General features: G+C 36.0%; 1 protein-coding gene across 3 annotated transcripts in view; it reads right to left on the minus strand.

The window, feature by feature from the left end:
• Window positions 1–1,598: 1,598 nt before the first annotated feature.
• Window positions 1,599–21,918, minus strand: part of lingo1a (leucine rich repeat and Ig domain containing 1a) — a 71,208-nt gene continuing 50,888 nt past the window's right edge. For all 3 annotated transcript variants that reach the window (XM_053491091.1, XM_053491090.1, XM_053491089.1), the window contains exon 2: window positions 1,599–5,149. In XM_053491091.1, the coding sequence (XP_053347066.1) occupies window positions 3,290–5,137 (1,848 nt within the window). In that variant the 5' untranslated portion in view covers window positions 5,138–5,149 and the 3' untranslated portion in view covers window positions 1,599–3,289. The remainder of the gene's footprint in view (window positions 5,150–21,918) is intronic.

Raw genomic sequence — 21,918 nt, forward strand, 5'->3', positions numbered from 1 at the left:
TTTCTTGGTCTTTTCTGAAAGGGAGTTTGCACAGGATGAACACAGAAACATAAAAAAGCATCAACAAATGAAAATGTAATGTTTCTGAGCATCTCACTCCTGAATGTAAATAGAATTTTTGAAACCATCTGTGCAACCTATCAGCATAGGAGCAACAAAATAATTGCTCTGGCATTTAACCCACTTGTCTATAAACCAGCACTCAGTCCTGCTTTATCCCCCTCACATCCACAAAGCTCTGACAACCACATAAAAACACTTTCACTAAGGTAAGAACATCACACATAGACTCTCCTGGAAAGCCAGAATCACAATCAGTATAATTTCATTTTCTGCTCTTTAACTGCTTGTGGAACTCATGTTATGGAAAAGTATTTTTTTTTTTTACAAGTCATACTAAAAAAGTTTTGGAAATGATGGTAGGTTGAATTTAAAACATTTTTTTTTTTTTTTTTACAAATCTGTTGTTTTTGCAGCAATTTTTTACAGGCAACAAGAACATCAGGGTTGTCAAGCACATTAACTTTTTATAAAATTAACACTTATCCATACTTAATCATTTGATGACTTACCTGCTATAGTGAGGAACTCTTTTAATTCACAAATAGTAACCAGGACATGTCTTGTTATGTGAAAATAAAATGGCATTAACAAATTCCAAAATAGAAGTTATGTCACTCTGTCATTCACAATCAACCATAGCATATAACAACTTTCATAAGACTTGCTGGCAATATATCACAATGAAATATGCAGTTTAAATAAATCATATAACTGTAATATAATAGGTTATATAAAAATATGGCTCCCTTAAGCTCCTTGAATTTTGTTAGATCCACTAAACATACAACATATAAATCAGAATAGGCATTAAAGCTTTTATTTTAATGCCAACTAAGGAGATGCAAAAAAAACGCATATAAGGGCCCCTTATCATAAATGTGTTTCGGATTTTTAAAATTGTCATCAGACAGTGAAAGAAGATATACTACCATTCATGTTTTATCATCTTGGCCTTGTGGAAATAAGAACCCACTGAAAAGATCCATGCTTAAATATAATATTCATATAACATGTCAAGGTTTACTATCTTTCTCTAATATTAAGTGTTACTATAGCTTGTTTTTATAGCATTTATTTATAGTTTCATGTACTATGTATTGGTTGTATTATTTTGGGTTTCTAACCTAGTTCTAAAAAGTAATCAGTAGGTTACTTGTGCCAAAGATGGATACATCTGAAAAAAAAAGAAAGGAATTTCACAAATGCTAAAAACATCGATGAGCCTGCTTACACCTGTTCCCGTCCCCTGATATTATTAACACGGAGGCGAATATGATTTTGAATATCATGAAGCTCTGTATGGTAAGGGTTCTCTGGTGCCTTGAAAATGTGTCAAAGAGTATACTCACACTTATACATTCCATGTAGCTGTCTCTCATTAAACACAACTGGTCAGACTATAACTGCATGACAGTGCAAATCTATAACCACATGACAGCATATTCATGGTGCAAAATATTTCTATCCTCTATGACAAGCCATATCTGTGATTGTAATGCTAATGCAGCAATTCCCTTCAAACTGACAACGAAAATTTGCCCATCCAGAAAAATTACCAGTGTTAATTAATCTTAGTCTAGTTGGTCTCATATCAACTAGATCAACAATATGATCAACTAATAAATCAACACTATGTACTTCCTCTCATTTTTGATTTTTTTTTTAAATATAGTTAGCCTAGCTTATGCTATATTGACTTTTCCAGCTAATCTTTTAGTGTCTAAACAGTTACTCGTTACAGCAACTGATGGTAACTAACAATTAGCTATTTGTGTTCAAAATCATTTTTGCAACTGTACTTTTAATTTTCTCTGAAAGGGATGAGGATTGAGAAACAACTTGACAGATTAATGATCAAACCCCAATATGCCAGCAAAATGTATGGTTTTGATGGCTTTAAACTAAAAATTGTAACTAAATTATCCTTACACATACTATAATAAATTTTAAATAATCTTTTGTCACTTTGGGGATAGATACGCCTTGGGTTCCCATGATCCTGTCATAACTACCTCTGTGACTGGATCTACACATCCACAAATCAGCTTCCTGTTTAATTGAAAAAGTTATACTGTGCTGTAAATCATGTACCTCTCTGTAATTTTATAAAATAATTTATTATAGCCTGTCTTGCACTAACACTTGCAGTGTTTTAATGAGATTCAATAGAATACTGCAAAAACTATCCAAATACATCTTCCTCAATTTCACATTGAGAAATTGTTTTTATTCACTTAAACTGATATCATAGAAATAAATTCAACTCTATTTAATTAAAAAGATATTTAACTATGGTGCCTATGCAATCTGTATATTTTGATCTTACATTCAGCTTCCAAATGTGTATTTGACCAATGAATAATAATGGCCTTACAGAGTTGAAAAGAAACTGTACTGAATCAAAAGTTATGCAGCTCCAATCTAGTAGATGTGTGATGGCACCACATCTGGCATCCTGTAGCAAAATCTGAAGGTGCTGAATTCAGCCATGAGAGATGAATGTCACCTTGCTTGTTGCATAATTTGAGAAATTTAATTTCAGTGTGTTAAGGATGTAGGACTTGTCAGTAAGTTAGGACTTTGTCATAAGTAGATGTTTTGTCATCTACTCTTTTTGTGTATAAATATAAATTTATATACATTTAGTATAAATATAAATTAAAATAATGAATATTTCAACGGAATGTAAAAGATGTCAAAACACTTCATGTCATAGTGCAGTGTTTGACTTGGATACCAACAGTATTCAAGGAGTGTGGCAGTGATCATCTGAAATAAATTATATCTATAGCATAGGAATGAACTAGTTAATGTGCTTATCAACCCAGAAATGTCTGCTGCTGTATAATAAAACTATATCAGTTTGTCTATTAAAAATTAAATCATATAATAACACATAATGCAGGCAAAAGGACAGCAAAGGAGGACAATGATCTTTTGTATTTTAGCGGTTCACATAAACATTGAGAAGGGTTCATTAGTCTTTTCCTTTTGCTCATAAGATTCCACTTGAATGTTTTACAGCAAAATTGTCTTCCATGAAATGGTCCCTGAAGGCCAAGCAGAAAATGTTAGCACATAGAAATGCAGTCTCTTCCCTTTTCAACATCAAACACACAACATCTTAAATTCTTCCTCCATAAGAAAGTTGCAGGATCCAGTGGTTAGTCAGGGTGGATTTTATATTTTGCTCACAATTATTCAGTGTTTACTGTGTCTTTAAATTTCAAATCATCTTCATATTAAATTTGCGAGGTGCATCAGCAGTACCACTGCTTAGTCCTGCATCTGATTTACGTGGTACATACTCAATCTCGATGTTGTGTTTAGTGTTACCTTTACCCCGGCTCCACAGAAACAGCAGTACCAAACAGAATAATACCACCCCAAGGAAGGAGATGAATCCCATGGTGGTGGCAATGATAAGAGTCTTAATGTCAAAGGGGAAAGGAACAGTATCCTTTGTCCCGTTGGCTCCACTGTCACTGGGCTGATTAGAAATGAAAGCAAATGTTTTGTTGGGCTGGTTGGGCCAGTCAGGAGAATAACTGTGGACATGAAGGTGAGCAACAGCAGTGTCATTTCCACCTGCATTACTTGCAATACACACATATGTCCCGTTGTCTTGGATCTGAGCATAGCGTACCTCTAATGTACCATCAGGAAACATGGTTAGTCTTCCTATTGTTTTTGTAGTGATGAACTGTTTTTGTGGGGAAAGCCACATGATAACTGGGGCTGGATCACCATCTGCCTGACATGCAAAATGCACAGTAGTTCCCTCGTCCACATACGTCTGCTGTGGTTTGCGGTCCCGGATTCTTGATTTGCGACATGTGAAGTAATTAGGCTGTAAGATGTCAGGGAAATCTTTAAACTCTTTTCCTTGGACAAACTCAGGTGAGGCGCATGTGGGCTGCTGGCGGTTGAAGTTGAGCCTCCATCTACGACGGAATACCCAGAGAAGTCTACAGTCACATGCCAGAGGGTTGTCATTTAGCACCAGTGTCTCCAGGTTCCCCACTGAGTGGAACGCTGATTCTTCCAAGGTAGTAAGAGCATTCCCTGACACATTCAGGATTTTTAGATAGTTGAGTCCTCTAAATGAGTATGGCTCTATTATAGCCAGTCTCCCACCAACCAAGTGAAACTCCTGCAGTCTGAGCAGGTCATGGAGCTTGTTTCCCTCAATGAATACGATAGGGTTGTAAGACATATTTAAGAATCGTAGATAAACCAGGTGCCGGAGTGCCACATATGGGATTGAAGTTAAATTTGCGTTGGTGATTGTTAGGGATGTAAGATTCAAACCATACAAGCAGTTGGTAGTCATTGTATCCAGGTATGGCCAATTAGCAATCTCCAAAACTTTGAGGCGGGAGAGGCGTTTGAAGGAATAATCTCTGATAATGTTAATGTTGAGGTTGCGCAGACACAAAGTGTGGAGACTGTGCAAATGTGTAAAGGCCTCTGTGGGAACAGCGGTCAGATTGCACTTTTCCAGTGTCAGGTGTTCCAGGCTGTTGAGGCCATGGAATGCTCGGTGGGATATAAACACCAGGTCATTATCACCCACTTCCAGAGAGCGGAGATTATAGAGATCCTGGAACATGTAGTCCAGCAAGATAACTATTTTATTCTCACTGATATCAAGCTTGGTAAGATTACTGAGGCCTGTGAATACACCCAGCTGAATAAGTTTGAGCTTGTTGCTCCGCAGCCCGAGAGTCCTGAGGCCGTACAGGTTGTTAAAGGCCCCAGGTTCGATGGTTGATATGGTGTTTTCATTCAGTTCTAGCTCCTCCAAGTTGGGAAACCCAGAGAACTCCTCTGGATTGATGGTTTTAATTCGATTCTTACTAAGGTCTAAGAATCTTGTCTCAGATGGGATACCTTCAGGGATTGACATCAACTTTTTACGGTGGCACACAACAGCACGGTCTTGTGCATTGCACTCGCAGCGGGATGGACAGCCTGTGGTAGAGCCGGACAACACCGTGGCAAGCATTAGTATTAGGATGGGCTGCCAGCACGCCACCAGGTAGCTGTGCCCACTTATTTCCACTGCTACCATCCTACCGGTTACCTGCACACAAAAACAATAAAAATAAAAAGACAGTGATGGTATGATAAGTATTTGGCATTATCTACCAAAATAATCTTTTTTTTTTTTTGTTATGGTTTTATAAATAACTAAATTTAATGACTAGTGGAGTTTAATGAGAAATATGATAAGGATTATAAGCTTTCTAACATTGTGTTGGAAATGCAGTGTTGCATGTTTTTGGAGCTCTTAAACTAATTAAACAAATCAAAACAATAACACAAATATACTATATAAAAGCAGCACAGATACTGTACTTTATAGAATTTATAATACAACAAAGGTATAAGCTTCTTTCTTTCTTTCTTTCTTTCTTGCAGCACTATTATAGTGTATTTTGGCGTACACAAAATCATGTTGTAGCTGATCAGGGCAAAACAGTATTTATTAAATGGACCAACAGCTACATCAAGTACAACCTGCAACAACTAAGCCAGAAGGAATGGTCAAAATCACAAATGCTAGTGGTAATAAATTTGTTATTGCAGGCACAACTTGTATTACTTGATTATTATATAACATAAGAAAATTAAAGTTACAACCTAAATACCACTTATGTATACCTAAATACTTCAAATATTACAGGGCAGAGGAAAGAAAACTGCAGTTGACCTGCAAAGAACACTAGAAGCACCCTGGGTTTCGTTAGTTCTTTAGTTAGCTCTTTAGCGCTGGTAAGTTGGTGCATGCTGTGAGTAAAAACTGAATGTTATTGTGTCAGTGTGACTGAACTCATACACCACAGGGGTCTGTTTATGCGAGCACAAACATAAAGCAGAATAAAAATGTCAGCCTGTCTTTTACATCTTGTTCCACTTATACAGAGTGGATAGCAGTCAGTACTGTGAAAAAAATCTCTCACAAGAGATAAAGTATACTTCATTAAATAGTTAGCAATTTTTAACTAGTTATTTAAAACAAAGAAACACATTATTCACATTAAATGAATGCCTTATATATATTATTAAGAGGGCCAATAAACTGTATCAAAGATCATAAAAATACATCCCAAAATACCAATAAATATATATATATATATATAATTTATTTATTTATTTATTTTTTTTACAGTGACAGATGCTTTGCTGTTTTTGGCAATCCCAAATTGAATAAGAGAAGAGAGATGTTGTGTTGACAGAAGGATGGCCAAAGCAATGGGCATTTGGCCAACGCCAATCAATCATTACACATTAGTATCAAGACAGCTGAATGGACATGCTACAAGTTAAAAAAAAATCACTTGGCGGACAGGTTAATATTTATTTCTACTGCAAAGCATGCTGTTTATGGTAATCCAAAAGGAATAAAATGCACAATTATCGAGAAAACACAAGTAAAAATTCCTCTTAAATGCTCTAGCTAAATATGTATGATCTGCTTAGAAATCCCTCTAAGACTGCTGTCACTGCCTTTAGTGCTAAGAGTTAAGTACGTAAGCCATGACAGTTTCACTCACACTGCTCACAACCTCTAATCCTGCTGGAGTTTTATGCCATTTTCCATTTGCATGCCTTTAAATCTCCATCCCTCATGTACTGCTTATATGCAGCCTGAGTAAGATTGACAAATTAATTTTAGCCCCTGTGATCCTTCATCTCACTTACCTTTTATGACTTCTACTTTTTTCTCTTTGTGACCCAACATTATTTTAAAACCCATAGTAAGGTCAGTAAGTATTTGATCACCGTGTGATTTTGCAAGTTCTCTTATACTTAGAAATCATGAAGGGGTCTACAATTTTTGGCAAAGGCGCATTTCCACTGTGAGAGACAGAATCTTAAAAAAAAAAATCGGAAATCACATTGTATGAATTTTTAACAATTTATTTGTGAATTACTGTGTCAAATAAGTATTTGATCACTTGCCTATCAGCCAGATTTCTGACCTTTAAAGACCTGTTATTTGGCTTTTAAATATTCCATATGCTTCTTACGCAGCCACTACTTGGTTTTCCTGGCTGTGTGCTTTGGGTCATTGTCATGTTGAAAGACCCAGCCACGACCCATCTTTAATGCTCTGACTGAGGGAAGGAGGTTGTTGTCTAATATGTCATCTATAATGCTCTGACTGAGGGAAGGTGGTTTTTGCCCAATATGTCACAATACATGGCCCCGTTCATCCTCTCCTTAATACAATACCTCCTGTTCCCTGTGCAGAAAAACACCCCCAGAGCATGATGCTTCCAGTCTAATTCACGGCATTGACCAGCTCCTCCCGTGTAGTTCTGGGCTGATTCTTCACCATTCTTAGCATCATTGATACCCCATGTATCTACTTAGACTTTGGCTGATTGTGGGGTGCACAGGTGTCTTTATGACAGCTAACGACCTCTAACAGGTGCTACTAATTTAGAATTATGAGCAGAGTGTAGCTGGACTACTTAAAAGCAAAATAACCGGTCTTTGAGAGTCAGAAATCTGGCTGATAAGCAAGTGACTAAATACTGTACTTATTTGACACAGTAATTCACAAATAAATTGGTAAAAATTCATACAATGTGATTTCCGGATTTTTCTTTATATATTCTGTCTCTCACACCTATGCTGAAAATTGTAGACCCCTCCATGATTTCTAAGTAAGAGAACTTGCAAAATCACAGGGTGATCAAATACTTATTGACCTCACTGTACATTTACCCTTTCATTCTTGAGATATTTTGTTACCGAGAATCTCAGAGGGATGGACAAAAGGGCAGACAGCTGAGTGAACAGACAACCTGAAAAACATAATACCACCCTCCCACATAGAAAGTTGCATAAATAGAGAAAAAGCTGAAATGTTCAAGTACTTGCCCTGAAGGCTTACAACACTGCACAATGTTTTTCCTAGTTTAACACGGCTGAATGAACTAGACACCTAAATATTGTGCCCTTTATGAGTTAAGTAAAGCAGGGGAAACATTAGATTGCCCAGTACTGTGACCCTCCAGGAATGCACTTTTACACCTCTGGTAAGCAGACAGCATACTGCATTTATGTGCAGTGATAAGAATTAGAAAGGGTAGCTACATTTAACTTAATAAATAGATTAGAGCATTTTATTGAATCATTCCTGAAGTGATGTGTCCAAAAAAATTAATCAGTTGACTACCTGAATATACTGATTAATCAGGTTTTTTTCCACAAATGGAATTTTTTTATTTCCTGATAGCATGGGCATTTTCCCTAAAAGGGACAAAGTGTGAAAGAGTGATTTTGTGAAAGATTTTTCACACATGGACTGGCCACCACAGAGCCCAGACCTTAACCCCATTGAGAATCTTTGGGATGTGCTGGTGAAGGCTTTACGCATAGACTCCCATCATCACAAATAAAAGTTGTAACATTTTATAAGAAATTCTATGGCCATAATAAAAGCAAATGCCAGCCCAATTTAATGTTTGTTTGTTTTTTTTGGCTGGGTGGTGTATATTACTAATTTTCCTATTACCTCTTACCAAATAAAACACTGCATATGTAAAAAAAAAAAAAAAAAAAAAACTTAATCCACATGATGAAGTTCCACTTAGCATCCACTTACATCCACTTATACTAATTATACCACCACAACAAAATTATTATTATTATTATTATTATTATTATTATTATAAATTAATTTATTACTTTTTTATGTTTCTAATCATGTTGTGTTGGCACAAACTGTAAGTACTGTAGTAACACTACAGTACTAAAATATAATATATAATTAACACTGCTAATAAAACTAATTAATCTTAATCTTGGCGTGGATATATATTTTTTTTTTTCCTTGCAGTTATCTGTAAATGTTTTTACTGTGCTCTTCATGTTGTCACTGTGTTGTGTTGCCCTTCAGGAACTTACATGACATTTTACACAGAAGACTCAAAGCCTTTTAAAATTGGTCTATCTGAGGCTCAAAATCAAAAGGGTTACAAAGAAATAAAGAAATACATGCTGCTCCTCTGGCAAAGACAAAATACCTTAAAGAGGAAAATATAGAAGCTAAAGTTTCTTTTGAGGAACCACCCCTACCCACAAGTAGTACATCTGCAGAAAATGTAACATATCAAATCAAGGTTTAGAAGTTAATGGAACATCAGATTTTCCTATCCATCAGATACTTCCTATGGATACAGCACCACTGTGTGATACTGACTCACCCATGTGGGTTTCGGGTCAGAGAAGAAAAATGTGTGCTTTGTGTCAAAAGCAGATATGATGTGTCAAACAAAAGTGACACTTACTTCTACCCAGAATCTTGATATCATAATTAATAAGGCCAAAGTCAGCCAAACTTGATGGGTCATAGTGTTGTTCCAAGAACTGTTTTGGGATATGCATGGAAGAATGGATTACATGATATAATAGCTGTAAGCCAAAGCCATTTTGACTTTACTTTACCTAGAAAAACTTAAGACCTTTGCATTGAAAACTCCAATGTGTAAGTTTGTGGTGTAAAGTCTTTCATTGTCAGATTTTTGTGTTAGTTAAAAAAATATACTTGTCATTTTGCTAATATTTGCTTAGATATATCACTTATTTAGCCTTCCTATATACTGTATGGTTTACTTTCCAGTTTCCATAGCATGTAGTAACATTCGCTAAATTCTCATAGTAGTTATGTTTCTTGTATTTTTTGAAGTGAGTATAAAGGTTACTGCAGGTGTTACTGTGATTAAGATTGGGCCCTAGTGGGCTGGTTGAATGCCGTGTGATGTGTAGCAGTTTAAAGTGGAGCTGTTGCCGGACAGATGGGATAGCCTTTAATCCCCTGGCTGGAGCTGCTGTTTGCAACGAGATGCAGGGTTCCAACAGAGGGCAACTGCTTCATATGCATAGCAAACCATTTCAAAACATGCATGAGTATGGTAACACATATCTGTATGTAAAAGATAAATAGAATCAGGTGTTTCAGGAGAAAAGTACATATGCCTCACAATCTATTTGATTGGCTGTATCAAAATAGCCTCATTTTAGACATCTTTCATATCTAGCTAGTAGCAAATCCAGAAACGTGGCCCTTAATATAGTAACAATAGGACAATCAAATGTCCTTGACATTCCTGTACCATAAGCAGATTCTAAAGTACTTTACTATTGGTCCTGTATCCAAAGGAAGCCTGTTTCTTAAAGGAAATACGCACAATATCACTGCCCCTCAACAGTACATATTGTAACTGATGGAAAGAAAATTCATGCACACAGGCCTATAAGTACTGTAAGGGTTTAACGAAAAAGCCACCTTGAAGAGCAAAATACATGATTAATGGATGGTAACTGACATCTTATAGCTGCTTAAGCACGGAAAGGCTAATGTAGCACAAACTTCTGCAAAATGTTGATGCTGATGAAAAGGTATCAGAACACTCAGTGCAATCCAATCCAATCTGAGCAACCGTTAGATGTTATGGACAAATCTGTGATCCATGGAGGCCCTTTCTTGCAATTTAAAGCTTTAAAAAGGATATGCTGCTAATGTCTTAGTGACAGATACCACAAAACTCCAGAGGTCTTAACAGTGGGATTAATGTTTTGACTTTTAATGTTATAGCTGATTTTTGCATTCAATCAATAATTTTGACATGACAAACATGGCAACCAGACAAAAATGTAATCTTGGTTTTAGACAGTCACTTCTGCTCATTGTGTTTTTTTTCCTGTAAATTGAAAAGAAGCAGCTGTGCCAGGGGTGTAAATACTGTAGGTATTAACTTGGAATGGCTTGGGTGTACTCACCCCGACCTAACCATTTTCTTTGACCTTTTAGCATACATCATAATAAAGAGGCAGAGTAAGGGGTGTAGGTTATATTAGCACATGTAGGCAATAAAGCTTAACAAAAAACAATTGTGCACAGCTGATTGTGCATCGCTGCTCATTAAAATACAAATGTTTAAAATAAAAAATGTAAATAAAAACACAATTGACCACGTTTCTTTAGGCATATGTATTTAGGTATTGCTTTACCAGTTATCCATAACACACACGCACACACTCACTCACACACACACACACACACACACACACACACACACACACACACAATAATACTAAAAAACAACTTTTGTTCTGGTAAGTGTTTTGCTGTTTAATATTTTGTGTTTCATGTTTCACAAGAGAAACTTAAATAAAAATGCATCAGTGTATACACACCTTTAGAAAATGAGGACGCACGTTCAGAGTGCTGTAACATGACAATCGACAGATTAAATCCTGCCGCTGTCAGCAAGATGGGAGATGATCTACGGCTACAATCCTATTAGAGCAGGATGCTGCACTGCTCCAATTGTTCTAATGGAACACATTACATTGCAAGACAACCCATGCACTGTATTATGCCTGTGCCAATCATTTGCACTTGCTCAGTAACCACAAATGATGGTTATTGATGCACTCTTACGTAACACTTATTTCACCTTTAAATGACTGACACAGTAAAAAAAATGTAAGATTCAATTGTTTGCCAAAATGGTAGTTGGGAAACAAACAAACAAATAAATAAAAAAAAAAAAAAAACACTAGCAATTTAAAAACCAATTTCTGATTCATAGCTGAAGAATTTAGTGCATCCTGAATAATATAAAACTGCCTCAGCAAAATCAATACTGTTTACTTATTTAAAATTTATCCCCTCTGATGCAGCGGGTTAAAAAAAATATTATTCATAACTGCTCACTCTAAAAAGGGGAAAGGCAATAAATTCTAACATTTGCCTATGAAAGATTGGATGGTAAGATGGAAAGAAAAAGAGAGAGACAGACAGACACCATACTGGCTAGAGTAAAAACACAGCTATAGCAGTTGCTGATAAAAAGGTATGTGTATATCCCACCTGTCTAAAATGAGGCATGCAGAATGTACCAGGAGCTACAGTTTACCTGCAGCACATTCACAAAATCACTGTATTTGTGACACATTTACATTTAGGCATTTGGCAAATGCTCTTATCCAGAGCGACTTACATTTTTATCTCATTACACATCCGAGCAGTTGAGAGTTAAGGGCCTTGCTCAAGGGCCCAACAGTGGCAACTTGGTGGTTGTGGGGTTTGAACCTGGGATCTTCCGAACCATAGTCCAATGCCGTAACATTGATATGCTGATACCAAAGACAAAAAAAGCTATACTTTTGTGCTTTCTCAACTTAAGCAGCAGTCAAACTAAATTAATGCTTTATAATGTTTTTTAAGTTTTTTTTTTTTTTTATTATTATTACTAAGGATGTTGGTGTTCCTATTTAGGCAAATATGTTTATTTTTTGTATTATTTTTTTTTACATTAGTGATTATTATCATCTTTAAAATTTTTCGGCACCAGGAAATGTAAATGATTTGACTGCAAAATGAGACAAATTGAGTCAAGTATACCAAAAGAAGCAAGCATACCAAGTTTTAACAGAGTATTCTGTGCATCGTTTTTTTGAGCCACAAAGCGTTAAAAGCACAAATGCTAAAACAATGTGTCAAAACTATCTATCAGAGTGAATTTTGTGTGAATTTTGTGCAAATGTTATAAATCCACCTTCCACAGTTTTATCACAATGGATAAATCAACATGTAATTGTGTTTGTGTTTTTTAAATTATGATTATTTAGTTTTGATTAAAATGCGCACATGCATTCTGAGAGAACAGGCTGTTTGGTACATACTGGCAGCAAACTGGAACAGAGAAAAAAGCTTTTGGTGATCACAGTATCGTCAGAAAAAAAAATTTAACATTTCGTTAAAAAAGCATCAAACAGTATGCCTTCTCCTCTATTAGTTTAAGTTTCTCGTAGTTCCCAAATATGTGGGCATTTTCACATTAAACGTTTTGCTGTAAACAACCTTGTGTGCCTCTAAAATTATTGAGCCGGTATGAGTAAAAGTTCAAAAACATTGCATTTATTGCATTTTGCATGGAAACCCCTCATGTGTTTTATATGTTTTGCAGGTTTAATATCAAATTTAACCAAAAGGTTTGCAAATCCTAGTTTTGGATTGTAGTGAAAGGAAGAAACCTGGAGAACATTTTTTTTTGGCAGAGATTCAACTTTTTCTAAGAGCAAGCAATTTTGAGTGTGATGAATCCTCTCAACAAACAAGCATGCTCCATCTTAAGCTATGGAAGCTTTCAGACAGTCCCTCTTACTATCTATTTACCTTTTAAACTTTTTTTATCTGTCTAATACAACTGAAAAGTTGTAAAGTGACTACAAAAATCAAAAGAAAACCAAATAGTAATTTTGATCATAATTTTATCTAAAATTTAGATAAATACTAGTTATTTCTATACTAGTTAAGTAGCTATTAGCTACCTTGGAGTAGAGATACAGTGGCGTTGTGTTTCCTTGTTTCACTGACTGATAAATGGACAATCATAATGAATAGCACACTGCGTTCAACTGGCTATAAACAGTTTTTCCTCACCTAGCCAGAATTAGCTGTGGTTAAGAATGCATATCTTGTGCTAAATTTTATGCTGAAGGTTAGTTTGTGTGTATGTTCTATATTCTGAGAAGAACCTGCTCTTTTAATTTGTACAGGAACAACTGCACCATTGATCAGTCAGTGTCCAGCTCAATCGGTCTCTGAAGCTCATGTGTGTTCTTCTCTGGAACTGCCTAATGCTATTGATCCCATTTCTATTTCCTTGGACTGGGCTCAACTCTTTCATTTGCATTCTTCACTTTCACATCCTTTTCCATCTCCGGGCTACCAGGAAGTGGGCAAGGCCAGAGGATTGAATTGTTTCACCCTGAATGTGGCTGGGGAGACAAGAGGCCTTAATTAGCCCTATGAACTATCCTGGAAAAGGCTATTGTTATATGCTGCAGAGTCGTTACTGAAGACCTGAAGGAAGAAGCAAGAAAAGGCAGAATGAGAGCATGAGAATGAGGCCGCAGCAGTTCATCCTCCTCTCTCGTCGGCTTTAAAGGCCTCTTTTCATACAGCTAAGAGGCTTAGGAGGAAATTCTGACCCTAACACTATCAACAGTTATAAGCTGGATGAAAATGACAACAATGCAACTGCAATTTACTGGGTGTTAAACACAGGGGAATTAGAACTAATTAAAGATAAAATTACTTGTTCATGTCCTGAGCTCCCTTTCTTCCAGTTCTTCTCCACCTTCATTATTCAGTGAGCTGAGTTCACTGAAAAAAGGCATGGGTATAGGTTGTTGTAGTTGTTTTGAGTTGTTGTCTGATCCAACCCAGCTCTGTTTCTAACAAAGTATGAGTTTTTTCTTTAAGGTGTTTGACATGTAAGGTTACCCAGGATAGATGTGGTCCAGTTAGTCTTTGTACAATCATATTGAGCCAGTTAGCCAGTAGTTTGTCTTCACTTACTTGCCTTAAAACAAGAACATTCATTGTGCCCTAGAATGGATTGGTGACACATCTACAGTGTACAGTACTAGGGTTAACTAGGTTACTCTGAAGATTATTTCTGTACTCACTGCATGAATTGTGAATTAGACATTCAGTTAAAATGCTGCAGTGGTAAAATTTTATCTTGTCTGTGCCAACTTGTGACAAGCTTTGCTCATTATTAAGCAAAAACTATGGGATATATCACAACAATTTATTTGAAATTGCCTGGAGACATTTCATTATGAGTAGTGACCTGTTCAACTTTTTCCTTTGACACAATGTTTAACAATTAGCGGACACCACAAATGTTTCCTCTTGGAGAAATCGGTAGGATAGTGTGTTGTTCATCCTCTTATTCCTCTCTGTCTACTTTTCCTCTGATTACATAAATCAACAGGACATCTCTCAAGCAGTGGCGATTTCTTTAAGACTGCAAGGGAAGCTCAGCTTCCCCTATAATGTCACAAAATTAATGGTCAAATTATGTACTATTGTATTAATATTTTATTGACTAAAAATGTGTTAGAAAACGTTCATCTCAAAGACGAGTTCGTTCAGAATCAGTTAGATATAGCAGGTCAGCTGACTTGATTTTCTTCTCATACATGCGCGTAGCATCACAGTGCATTTCCCCATTGAAGCCCATTGACTTCAATGCGGCTGCTTTGAACGTTTTTTTTTTCAGCGCTTTGAAACTAGACGGTCATTGGATAAACGCTGCGATTATGTCCCGCCCACGGACGCTCAGCGTCTCTGGGGTAAATGAGGAGCAAATGAGGAGTGGGCTGGCCTGGACTCCGAGCTTCTGCATGATGATTGGAGGAGCTGTTTAAAGGGCTGAACCCCCTTTTTGATTGACAGCATATCTTAAGTATACATCAGCGCTACAGAGATTCAAGTTCACTCCCATTGTCAGGTTATAGTACAAACTTTCGGGTGGCTCCCGCACTTAAATCCAACTAAAAAGTACTGAAAAGAAAACAAAACTCAGGCTTTATATCCCAGCTTACATCTCGCATTTGCGTTTAACTTCACACACACACACACACACCGGACTACACTACCCACAATGCATCTCCCGCACTGGACTACACTCCCGTAAACAGCTGTCGTAAATCAACCTCTCTCTCCCACAACAACATGCTCTTTGTCGGCGGCGCCTGTGCGATCAACGCACTCATTCAAGTAAGTAGGAAAAAGATGCAATATTATGGTTTCCGTCATTTTTTTAAATATATTTGCATACTGACTGGGCCGGCTTACACTGGCCAGCGGCCCACCGGGAAAACTCCCCGTACTCCAAATGGCCAGTCCGCCACTGCCCATGCGGATTTGCAGGTGAAGTGCTACGATGAACTGCTGCACTCTGTATTGTTTGCTGGTGATATAAACCATTTTTGTTTGCACAAATCATTCTTTAAATAATAAAAAAAAACATATTATAGCCTTCTTGACTTTGCTCAGTGTTTCAGCATTGTAAAGTTAGTTCGTTCATATAATTAAAGTAGCTTGTGGGAGGGGAAACTAGCCGGAATTTACGTACGAATAACATAATGAATTTTATGATGAAGTCCTAATATAAGCTTCCCCTGTTTCAAAAGCTAGCAGCCGCCACTGCTCTCAAGACTAAAACAACCAGTGTACTGTAGAGAGATGCAGTCTGAAGTTAGTTTAGGTTTTGATATTCCTTTAAACAAATTTTAATCAAAGGTATATGTTGGAAAAGGCATAATATACATTTAATACATATAATAAACATGTTTACTCTCTCTAATCAACCTACTGAACTGTACCACAGTATCTGACCACTGTAGACAAAGATGTGCACTGTTTTATTTCTCCTATCATTGCACCAACATTTTCATCTATACAGCTCCTCTCTGTGATGTATTTAAAATCACACACTGCCCAGAAAACATTAAAGTTGAAAAAGGTGAATATGGCTTCAAATAAATATAAATTTGTACTTGGCCCCAAAACCCAGCATGTACAGCAGACATTTCCTGATTATGCCATTTCTCTTATAACATGTAATTAAGCAGAACATCATCCACTCTAAAAGTGAAAGAACACACACATTTTTCTTACAGTAGAACTCTCATTTTGCAGTATGTATATTCCAACACTTGCATGTCTAATTTACTGAGATTAGTTGAAAAAGCACTGTTATTGAACAAAATACAGTTTGTAGTAGAATTATTGTGAATCTTGCATGTATTACAAATTGTTAACAACCTCTATAGTACTTTGCAAATATACTTTTAAAAAATTGTACGTTACAGGAAAATATATTTAAAATAAAATATTTTTAAATATGTTTAAAGCACACGTTTTTACACGTTTTTATTTATTTTTAGCATATTTAAAAAGTATAAATGGAAGTGCAAATTTTAATATACTGTAGCCTCTGTATACAGTAAGTCCCCACTTTAGGAACATTGGAATTACAAATTTTCGACAGATATGAATAGACTGTGGATCTACAAACATTCATAGATGCGAACAAATAGTAGGAGTAGCTTATGTCTCATCATCGTCTATACCGTTTTAGACAGAAGTAGCATATGTGTACAGGTATTGTATAAAAAATTGTCACTGCAGTGCACCAGATACCAGTATTTTTAATCATATACAATCAAAGCTCGATTTGAGGGGGGATGTGGGGGGGATGACCTCTGTAAAATCAGCACCCCCCTTACCATCCCCTTTACCATCCCCTTAAGATTAATAATACTGTGTTTTATGTTATATTTGTCATGAAAATGAAATATTAAAACTCTCTATGTATGATCATCTACGAACTGTAAATCACAGCGATTAGCCAATCAGAATTCAATATTGTAACGTGTTACTCATAAGCTCATGCAAGTTTGCAAGTAATTTTTTTCGCTGTTCACATTTTTCAATGGCCAAGAGAACAGTTCAAGCACAGCTTTTGACATATTTTAAAAAGAAGAGAACTAAAGGTATGACACATACAGTACGTACAAATCCTCTCAGCAAAGACATGATGAAAACGAAGCAGTTACTTTAATATGGGAGTTTTCGAAATGACTGACAGCTTTAAGGATAATTTTTACCCAATTTGTTTAATTTTATAGTTCTTTACCCAATTTGTGTAATTTCATTTATAATTGTAAGAAGAAGCTTTGTTTTTTCATTAGACTTTGTGGCTTCACTTACATGCTTGGGTGCAAAAGAGTCAAAAATAGTTTTTTAAAATGCTATAATAGTCATTTATTCATTTTTGTGCGTGCAAGTGTGTGTGTGAGAAAGAAAGTAAGAGAGGGAGACTGGTGCGTAGTCATACAAAAATATTAAATTGATTTACTGAGTTTTAAAATTATTTAATTAATAATGTTTATGTAGATTTACTCTTTTAATCTTCCTCAGATGAAAGCCATGGAAAGGATTAAATTATAGTATTGACAATTGCATGTTTAAATGCATGTTTTGTTTTGATTGCTCCAAGTTGATTTACTTACTCACTCATCCACTCACTCGTTGTCATAACCATTTAATCCTGTATTCAGGGGCCTGGAGCCTATCCAAAAACACTTAGGGCACGAGGCGGGGAACACCCTGGACACAGTGCAAATCCATCGCAAGGCACACAGACATGCACACACTCTTTCACACACAATGGGCAATTTAAGAACATCAATTAACATAACCTACATTTCTTTGGACTGTGGAAGGAAACCGGAGTACCCGGAGGAAACCCACCAAGCACGGGGAGAACATGCAAACTCCATTCACATAGAGACAGGAATTGTACCCGGTCCCTGAAGGTGCAAGGCAACAGTGATAACCACTACACCACTGCGGCGCCCCAGGTTGATTTAATTAAGCTCATATTTGGTTAGTAAAACTGTTTTTAAAAATGACACTGTATTTCGCTTCTCCTCAGCCAAACATACATAAATCCCACACCATCCCCCTTAAATTTTCTTTACAATTTGGCCACTGTATACAATATTTTCAGTGTGTAAGTGAAAGTAAAAAATGTCCAAAGTGCATGCATGCAGGGGAGCGGGAGAAAAGAGTCGGCCTCTCCAGTTTTAGTGAATCAGTCCGGGAGCATGACAATAGAAAATGGCTGTTCTGTAAAGCTGAAAATCCTCAATAAGTTCACAGTCCAATACAGGTCTGAGACAAAATGGCATCCGTTCAAGCGTGTAGTAAACACCACATGTTGTCTTCCCGGGGCTGCCTTTAAATGTGATGGATTCCCCTCGTTAATAAAACAAAGGTGTCAAAGGTCTCTGTTTTAGGTACTGCAAGTAATCGCCCAATGTTTCGTGAGGTTCAAAAATATTATTCATGTGATATAGTGGTGTAAGAATGGATCTGACTTACTGTATTTTTAGTAAAATTTGAATCTACTTATCCATGCTTATATTTTATTGAACTGCTTAGTCATTTGTGTACTCAAACTCATTTTTACACATTCAAGCTTTTTTATTTGTTCTAACTCTATCTCTTGCATGTGCACAACACAAAGCTACGCTTGTTTGAATTGGAGCAGCGTTAAAACTCTGCCACAATACAGAGACTTGAGAGTGGAGGAGCGCACATTTTGAGTGCCTGTATCTAATTGTCTCTGTTGTCACCGCTTCTGGTTTTGAATTTAGTGGCTAGTATGCTTCATCATTACACTAGTTAATACTATTATTTTATTTTTATCAGCATAAGGTAAATGTATTTAAATGTTAAATGTGGCATTACTAAATATTGTACTTCGTTTCTAGTATACTGCTAAGGATCTTTTACCCTGTTTTCAGAGTCTCTGTGTAACAACTAAAATCAATGCACCAGGTTTGAACTAATACAGTGTATCCCACAGTACTGCCTGTCTTTGTTTAGACAACAGATTATATTTTAGTTTTTTTGTTTTGTGTGTTTGTCTTGAAGTTTTGTTGAAAACAAATAGACTATATATATATTCTTATTTATATTTTATAATATAACACTGTGTGTGTGTGTGTGTGTGTGTGTGTGTGTGTGTGTATATATATATATATATATATACAGTGAGGTCAATAAGTATTTGATCACCCTGTGATTTTGCAAGTTCTCTTACTTAGAAATCATGGAGGGGTCTACAATTTTTAGCATAGGTGCATTTCCACTGTGAGAGACAGAATCTAAAAAGAAAAATCCGAAAATCACATTGTATGATTTTTTAATCACATTGTGCGATAATTTATTCTCTTACTTAGAAATCATGGAATTACTGTGTCAAATAAGTATTTGCTCACTTGAGTGAAAAATTTTTGTATTTGGTACAGAAGCCTTTGTTATTAATTATAGAGGTCAAACGGTTCCTGTAGTTCTTCACCAGGTTTGCACACACTGCAGGAGGGATTTTGGCCCACTCCTCTATCCAGATTCCACTGTATATATATATACACAGCTTTATACTATAAAATATAAATAAACATGTATAGTTAAAGAAAAGAAAATCTTTAATTTTTAGTTGAAAACAGTTGAATACATGAATGAAAACTGTCATTACTGACTTGTTGTGTTCCTGTGGTCTTTAAAACACATTATATTATAAATGTTACTTATCTTTAGATAATTTTATTCCTTGAATGTGATATTGCAACTAACAAAATTCAGGTAAAAAACAAATAAAAGGAATAAACAAAAAAATTGTCTACAAAAGCCACCAAGTTTTTTTTTTTTTTTTTTTCAAAAACAGCATGGTGCTGGGGTCTTGACCTATGCTGTGTGTTATGTAATGTTTGTCATGAAAATCCATGTCCCCTTCTATTCTCCACAAGAGAATCATGAAACTTAATCATTGAATGATTAACTGCCTGGGATGTTCTTTTTTACAATCAAGATAATTTAGGTCAAATCTTGTTTTTGGTCACTTTTATTGTAATTCAGCCCTTGTCTGAAACATAAAAATCTAGCACATTGTCTTATGGTCTGATAAAACCAAGGTATAAAATAAACAACCTTACAACATATTGTGGGACAAAACACTGGTCTTATTTTATTGTATTGGTACATTATAATGCAGTGAGACCATTTGGGGGAAAAAAGCACAAGTGAAATAATATTTATTATAAAACAATTAGTGCTGATTTAGTATTTTGTTTAGATAAGTGGCAAGCCACAAGTGGTGTTAATAAATGGGGACATCACTAGAACATTTAACTATATATATATATATATATATATATATAGTGAAAGTATGTATATATATATATATATATATATATATATATATATATATATTTACATACTTTCACTATTTAACCATATGTATCACTCCATATGACAGGTGTTAATTGCTAAATTACGTTAACTGTCAGTCACAGCATGGGTGAAATTAGTTTGGTACGGTCTACAGTACTGAGGAGAGAAAAGCTACCTGCCAATGCCCAAATTCAAAATCAGTCACTGAACCTTTTGTGCTGTTCAGGTAATGCAAAGCCAAGCTACAAAGATAAGATAGATGGTTGTACAACCTAAACAGATTTCTTTCTAATGCTTTTTGTAATTTAACCCCAGACCCCAATCATTAACGTGACTGATATTCTATACTGATATCTTGCTGATAATTAATAAAACAAGAAACTTCCTTTATTTACGGTACTATTCACAACCTCCTTTAACCAAAGAACAGACCATGCAATGCTCAGATAAATACAAACAAAAACACAAGAGCTACTGTACATCTCAGCCCCTACAGGCCCCACTGTGCATCTTAAATGTCAAAGTCCATAACAGCACAATTAGAAGGAGACTGAACAACTTTGATTTGTTTGGAAGGATTGCCACCAGAAGGCCTGTTCTGTCCAAAATAAACTAACATAAACTAACTGACTAAGGTTCGCAAAACTGCATCTAAACAAACCACAAGACTTATGGAAGAATGTTGTAATGCCCAGCACTGATTTTCTGATTAGTCTCTGGAAACAGTTGATTTTACCATGAAAATTCACCAAGTGTTTAAGTGATTTCCGTGATTTTTTCAGAGCTCATTTCCCCCAAAAAGTTCATAGTTCAAAAATACCATTTTAAAATTTGTTGAAAGGTTCTTAACCCAGGGCCACCAAATTCTAATAAATTTCAATTGCAGCATGCTCGTGGAGCACCACAGACACATAAACATGATGTGAGATCTTACACTGTGAAGGGTAGTTTTATTAGATTTTTAAAAGTGCAGGAGAGAAAGATAAAAGGAAATAGAGTTAAATTATTTAAGAATTAGAGTGGAGCAGTGTCTAGCAGGCGTCATGGAACAAAGCTAGAGTGCTGAAGTGCTGTCGCAGTAGTAGGCTGAAAAGGTGGACAGCAGTGGCTAGCCTATCAGTAGCATGTCCACGCTGAATGCCTAGGGGCCAATTTTAGTTCATTGGAAGCAGAGGCCAAAGATAAGGGAACTGAAATTAAAGCTGCGGCAAACCCGCGAAGTGAAT

Source organism: Clarias gariepinus, chromosome 2 (assembly GCF_024256425.1).
Source record: "Clarias gariepinus isolate MV-2021 ecotype Netherlands chromosome 2, CGAR_prim_01v2, whole genome shotgun sequence".
Lineage (NCBI taxonomy): Eukaryota > Metazoa > Chordata > Actinopteri > Siluriformes > Clariidae > Clarias > Clarias gariepinus.